A 7,752-nucleotide genomic window follows, 5' to 3' on the forward strand; every position below is an offset into this window, starting at 1 on the left:
TTGAGAGATTCTTGAGGAGAGGTTATAGGACAGCAAAAATAGTAGCTTTTACATTTAAGCGAACAAGGAATGTCATTGTAATTAATAATAATAATAATAATAGTAACAATAATAATAAATAATAAATATTATTATTATTATTATAAAAATAATAAAAACAATACTAAAAATAAAAATAACACTAATAAATAATAATAAATAACTTGTTCTCCTGTAGGACCTAAACCCACGATCTCCAGATCACTAGCCTGGCATCATACCTCCAGAACACCACCGAGCTTGCGCCTGATGGCCAGGGTTGAATTCGAGTCCAAGTAAGCAGCGGGTACTGCAATAATGTTGATAGTAATTGTTACTGTCGTGATCGAATAGACAATAACTGGATTTGCGTCAGGAAAATCAAGTATAGGTGTAATTTTGCCCCACCTGACGTGGAAATATACTAAATACTTTAGTACGTGTGAAAACAATTGCGAAAAAAATCAGTTTACTTTGCTATTACGCAACCAACACAACATTGAGTTGTCTCGGAATTAGGACAGTAACGATAATGATAATTAAAATTGATAAAGTGTAATTAGTGGTATGATACAGTATAATAAAAATATTTATTTGGAAAAACGATTTTTAATAGCGGCACACATCACATCAATTAGGGAGAATAGCAAACACTCCCCCTGCTGTTCAGACTTACAAGTAAATAATTTAATAATTTATGATAAGATGGGCCTACTTCCGCTTTGGACCATCACCTGATTGTTAATTTGTATTGTGTAGTGTGTTGACTTCATTCATCAGTAGTTTTAATATGATCAATTATTATATATAATTTAAGCTTTTAATTTACATGTTTCGTCGTGTCACATCATCATGTAAAGCCATTCATGTGTTGACACACGGGTCCCTTTTTGGTTTCGACATCATTCATAACCACGAGATAAGGAAACATTTAGTATTCTTCATAAACTCGAGATAAGGAAACACTTCATTTCCTTCATAAGCAAGAGATAAATTTGGTTTCGATTCAATTGAAGATCACATTGCAGATTAGCAAAATGTTGGGGAAAAGCGTAGCCCTAGTATTGCTATTCTTCGTCCATAATATTGCCTTTTCAGAACAAGGCGGGACATGCAAAATTCAATCATTGAAGTCTATTCCTGGACCAAGTCAACAGATAGACAAATACCAAACGAGTTCTGGTAACAAATCTTTGGACATAAAATCGTGCGGTAAGAATTTTGAAAGTTTATAACCATATTTTTAATAATGCTTATTTAATTGATCAACTATCTTCACCTGGTTACTCAAAAAATCGATCAATTCACCATCATTAATTTATTAATATTATCTGACTTTTTGGTTATGTTGGTATTCAAATGTTTTTCAACAGTACATGTACCGGTATGTCGGTACAACAGACAGACCACTATGTATCTTCTTTAAGTTTCATTCATCTTATTACACCCCATTAACCCACCCCCATCCCCCTCTTAAAAAATCTATTCTTGGCGACCATTATGTATTTCCTATTTCCTTTAATAAATGTATTATATATACTTCAACTAAACTATACATTTTTTAATCGATTTAGGCCCACCTGGAACTCCTGACATAATATATAAAGTGAAACCTGAGAAGATCACAGCAAAGAGCCGTTCTGTAGAAATAGAGCTTACGGTTATGCTACGTAAGTAGCCGTTATTATTTTCATTCATAAATCATCGTTTTTTAAAGCTCTGTCCACGTAAAATTTTATTTGACTAAAAAATGTATGTATGCCCATATATAGTCATGATGTGCCTATATATGGTCATGATGTGCCTATATATAGTCATGATGTGACTATATATGGTCATAATGTGATGTCATATTGATCATATTTAGGATTTAGGTTTTTGTCAAATACAAATTGATAGTCTGGACAGGGCCTAAGAAAAAGCGTCCACCAACTAGGCATAAGGTTTGCGATTTATAAAGTCCACTGTTGATAGTCACCATTATGATCGCTAATCATAATTTAAGTTTTATTTGATTACTGTATCATCTTCCGTATTTTTTTAAATAAGAAAACAACCCCATCAAATAAATAATAAAACGTCTGGGCATTTACCTATATTATGTTTCAACTCTATTCAAAAATTGCATTTAAACAAAGTCCTACAATTTTAGTTTTCAATCTTGTGACAGATTAGTATGTTATTGTTGCAATTATTCTCTTAACCGAATTAAAAATTGAAAAATAAATGTAATGATAAAAAATGAATATATCCAATGGGTTAGGGAGTGGTCCAATGGGCGAAGTCACCGGAAACTCCGACAATCTAGGGTCTTCAAATGGTTATTTTATTTGTTTTAGGGACTCATTACGTTTTTTTTTTCTTCCCTGCGAATTGGGTTTCACTCCCTTGCCCTCCATCCCCACTGTTGCCAACACTGTTAAACACTACAATATTTTCAGCTATTGTTAGGCCTTCCTTGCTATTTAATTCGCATATCACGTGGGCCGTTCTTTTTAACCAAAACATTTCCTCTTCCTCGTTTAACTTATCATCACAGTATGTTTAGAAGTTATGTAACGTGGTCACACTACTGTAGTTCCTTGGTCGCTCAGTCGATCTTTGGCTTAACTTTTTAATTTTAATTTTCCTATATGATGAATAATATTATTGATCTGATAAATGAAATGAGTGATAATTTTTGTTTTTATGACTGATGTCGTTGACATTTACTACTTACACTGTTAAGTTTCAGAAAAGGAGCAGCTTGTCAATAGGCCTACAACTAGGCTATGGTCAATATATTATAACTCTTATATTCAGAACAATTAGTATTTAGTAGCCAGGTGTTCCTTTGTAGCAGAAGGGATTATAATATTGAACATTTTACTCAACCCATATTCAGTTTGCATTAGTTGGTCTCCACAGTGAGTACCCCATGCCTTACCAATTCAACATTAGGCATATTTATCACACAGGTGGCCGTAATATTCAGTGGTCGATCTGGGGAAGGTGGCTAGCCATCCCCCTTCGGTTACCGTGAAAAAAGGTAACTCGCCTTGTGTGTGTGCTTCTCGATTCTAATATTACATGTTACGTGTAGTATGCAAAACATACACTTTCTATTTTTATAAGCTTAACCTCTTTTCAGATGCCATCTAAGAGCGTCTAACCGTTTACTAATTCAAAAAAAAAATCTCCTTGCATTATCCACATTGCTAAATTCTAGATCCTCACTGTTATTGTACCCACAAGGATCACTTAATACCATAAGACCATGCACTTTCTATGTTGAAATCGCAGCTTGTATGGTGCCATGAACGAAATAATTATGGAATACACACAGGTTTTGGGTGCAAAATTCTATGGGTTCAGTATTATGTGTAAATCCATCCGTTTGTTTGATCCTAGATCCTAGACCATATATTCTACAATTCTGGTTTTCAAACTATGGTTCGAAACCCAAAATATGGTCGCCAAAATACTCTGTAGGGTCGCCGAACGATTATGTAAAATAAAATATGTTAGTATAATAATCAATTGAGCTCTAAGTCATCGTGATTCAGTGTTACAAATGTTTTCATCTTCGGGAACTAAATTAGCATTCTATTATTCTGTTATTATTATTATTAGTAGTAGTATTCATACCTGAAATGACACTCTTATACAGATAATAAAATTCAGCATCATCGATCAACTTAATCGCTGTGACGTTCCATTGGAAATAAAACTCGATTGTCTATGATGTACTTTTGATTTACTTTACCATGCGCCGAAAACCAACCTTATTATCATTATTATTACATATTTTTCTCATACTTCTCAAATTATAATAAAGGCACGCGCACTCGAGTCGTGTATTATAAATAATTCAGATGTTTGTGGGCAGAGAGTACCGGTTGTACAGCACACTTTCAATAAAACCTGGATCATTTATGCACTTCATTTCAATTTTCAGGCATCTTCTTGACTTACGAAATTATCACATTGCGGGCGAAAGGTAAGGGGACCAATCCCACCCCCTCAACAATATTTGGGGACGTGTACCCCTGTCTCCTCTTGATCATGGGTTTTGGGAGAGACATCCCCTTCCATTTGAGATTTTTTTGGAAGTAGGCGGATAGACTATTTTGGATGACATATGTTTTGGATGACTTATGTTTTACGAGAGTATAGCCTAGGGCCTACTGTAATGTAACATGTATACATGAGAAGCACACACACAAGACGAGTTACCACCCTTTTCATCCCTAGATCCGCCACTGTCCAACGTTCATCCAAGCACAGCAGCTAACTCGATACACCACTAAATCTCTTTCGCGAGGGGGAAGTCTGCATATTCATGTACCGTATATCAGTTCACCAAACTGACCTAAAATAGCACCCTCTATAGTTTCTGCTTTAACTGTATGGGAAAAAATAATGCGAGGCGGCACCCCGGAACCCCGGCTCCGGGGTACCGGTTTTTTCCCGGTATGGGAAAAAACACAATGCCTGTGGGTCGGACCAAAATCTTTGTCGGACCGGAGTTGGCCTGCGGGCCGGGGGTTGAATATCGGGGGGCTAAAATAATTAATAAATACCTAAAAAGGTCTAATATACTCTCTACACTATCCTAAACCTACCCTTCACTATTAGACAAGGTTTTATACACATCGCCGATACGCGGAGCCCTAATCCATCCACTGGCCTTCAATCATACAGTTCGGTTGATCACACGATTTTGGGCTTGCTGCTCATTCTTCTGCTATCTATATTCTTTGGCACAACGTAGATTTCGGCCAAAGTGTGTTCAAGATTCCAGGCGACAATTAAGAACTGAAAATTCTCGCATGCATAAATAACTACATATAAAAACAAATAATAAAAATAAAAATTTTTCATATACCTCTGACTGGCATATAACTAAGACCTCGTCTAGGCCTAGGAGCCCTGGCCTACCCACGGTCTTTTGTAGGCCTAGCCTAGTGTGAGTGACCGCTCTACTGTCATGCGAATGAAGTTAGACTTTTCCAGTGACAAATATTATGGTTTAACAGTGATTTCAAAGAAATTGGCCTACATCATTTAATAATATTGAAATCAAACTGTGAGCCCAAAGTAGTGTTTTTGATCTTCATTGTGGTAACAGTAGCTTTGTAGATGAGGCAAGGCAATTTCCTGAGTGGTCATCACTCTTTATTTTGACAATTGCATGTGTTTGTTCGGTGTTTAAAAGTTGGTTGTGGATGCCACTCGGAAGCTTTCAGACTAATACAGTAGAACCCATATTAAAGGGACACCTTCGGGACTAAAAAAAAGTGTCCCCTTAATAGTGGTGTCCCCTGAATAGTTAGTTACAGTAGAATTAATACTATTAACATTAATTTTCAAGGCAAATACAATTCATTTATAATATGAAATCAGCAGAAATGTAATGTTTTATATGTTCCCAATATTTTTTTAGATTGCAATATTAATGAATGAATTAGAATCCTATAAAATTGCACGAAAAACGAAGAAAAAGAAATCCCAATGGTTAAGGGTCAACATTGACAATATTGGTTTATACGAAATAACACATGCACTATACCTTACCGATATTCACCCTAACGATTTGAGGGGAGAAATTTCTGGTTTATTGCTCAAATTTTAATATTCAATTTTCAATTTAAATTTATTCAGAAAACCTCCGGAACAGAGAAGTAATGCAGTAAGCCTACAATAAGTTTTAAACACTAGAACAATTTCATTAAAAAGAATAAGTTATTTATACATATACCAGAATAATTTTTAAAAAATCCAAGAAAAAATTGGACAAATTATCAAAATATAGAATTCAATCGAATCAATAAGAGGAGAGAACAGAACACCACCTAAACAGATTAAGCTACTACCAAAAAAGACGGATTATTTTACTTCGTTCAAAATTCTTTTTTTTTTATTGTTTGAAAGTGGATTGTATTTTGTGTTGAAATCCGCTATCTTTCAGTGCTTTTTCGCATAGTCGGGAGCACAGACACCACATTCAAGACCCAAAATACGAATCATAAGCACACATTCAATGCATCGAAACAAAGAAACTGCACAAAACTTTAAAAGTTCATAAGGAATCTGAAAGACCGAAATACACAATACAATTGTAAGGTACAGTATTTTATTCAACAAAAACGAAACGGTGCAACTTAAAAGGGGGGGGGGGTGCGGGGATGAAACGATTGATTTTTAATTTAAAATAGAGGGATGGGCGACCACAATGATGGTGACGGCACTCGATTTTGGAGCGCGGTATTCGAAAACGAGGCTCGTGAACTGGGTCCCAAAAAAAAACTGGTGCTACAGGATTTGTTACCGATGGTGGATATGCTGATGTTTCTGTGTTACTTGGGCATGATGACCAACCAATAAGATTTTTCTCTGCTATTGACTGTGGAATGTTGCATGATGACATTAAGTGCCCTCTGCCATTGAGTAAAAAAGGTGAGTGTTTAATAATTTGATTAGTATTGAATCATGTTTTCTTTTTAAATTCCCCTCATGTTGAATTTACTTAATTATTAGTAAATGTAATCATTATCAGTATATTTTTATTCGTCATTGTCAAAAGTAAACAAATATGACAATAATACTGTAATACATTAATATAATCTAATAGTAATACAAATCTAATAAATAATAAGTGCTGTATTGTACTCTCATTGAGCGTTGCCTTCGAAATAGATCACGACGTTGATTCTACACTAAGTTCACTTATATCTAAAGACTCTTCTTTTTATTTCAGACTGGTTGTATGTAAAGGCAGTTTGTGACACCAGATTTTATTTGCCGGTAGGTGTAATTTGTTGCGCAAACTTAAGTTATTAAACTAATAAATATTATTCACGTTATATTTTATAAAACAGGGCCGGCGGAACGTTTTTCAAAGTGGTGGGGGGGGGGGCACTCATAAGATGAATGGGAATATGAATCATGCAGATCTGGTATCAAATCTAGGGGTACCGGGAAAATTTGGATTTCTAGATGGCGGGAAATGAATTTTCTTGACTTTTAAGCTAGGTGTCTAATGACTTTGTTCTTCAAAATTCAAGGTTTTCCCCCTCTTGAAAACGGTAAGGTAAACTTTCTCATTCTTATTACAGTAAATAAGCCTGATATGTGTGTAAACATACATAAACAAAAATAAGTAGTTGCCTAGGCCTACGTATTCTTTTATTCAATGAATCGATAATCTCCAAAGAAAAGGGGGTGCGGGGGTTCTCCCTCTGGAAAATTTTGATTCCTAGATGGGAGAAATGAGTTTTTCCGACTTCTGAGGTATCTTAATTACCTTTAAGTTCTTAAAAATTCAAGGTTTTCCCCTCATTGCTTTTGTATACATCATAAACATTTTTAAAAATGAGTAGTTACATACGACTTTTCCCACCATGAATCGAAAAATCCCAAAAAGAAGAGAGTGGGAGGGGGGGTCTGGGGTTCTCCCCCGAGAAAAGTTTGATTCTTTGAAGGCGGAAATTAGTTTTCCCGACTTTTGAGGTGTCTTTTAATTACTTTTAAGTTCTTTAAAATTCAAGGTTTCCCCCTCTTGAATATTATCATAATGAATCAATAAACCTAAAAATGAAAGGGAAGTTCAGGTTCTCCCCGGGAAAATGTTGATTTTTTAATGGTGGGAAATGAGCTTTCCCAACTTCTGAAATATCTTTTAGCGACATTAATTTAAGTTCTTTAAAATTCATGGTTTTCCCCTCTTGAAAACGGTCAGGTAAATTTATCCCA

The 7,752-nt window shown here is 35.2% G+C and overlaps 1 protein-coding gene across 1 annotated transcript in view; it reads left to right on the top strand.

The window, feature by feature from the left end:
* Window positions 1-957: 957 nt before the first annotated feature.
* Window positions 958-7,752, top strand: part of LOC117123337 — a 13,536-nt gene continuing 6,741 nt past the window's right edge. Inside the window, exons 1-2 of the mRNA XM_033269227.1 lie at window positions 958-1,230; window positions 1,593-1,688. Of these exons, the coding sequence (XP_033125118.1) occupies window positions 1,056-1,230; window positions 1,593-1,688 (271 nt within the window). The 5' untranslated portion in view covers window positions 958-1,055. The remainder of the gene's footprint in view (window positions 1,231-1,592; window positions 1,689-7,752) is intronic.

The sequence above is a fragment of the Anneissia japonica genome, unplaced genomic scaffold (genome assembly GCF_011630105.1).
Source record: "Anneissia japonica isolate Jap-2015-1 unplaced genomic scaffold, ASM1163010v1 scaffold288260_len165978_cov153, whole genome shotgun sequence".
Taxonomy (NCBI): Eukaryota; Metazoa; Echinodermata; class Crinoidea; order Comatulida; family Comatulidae; genus Anneissia; species Anneissia japonica.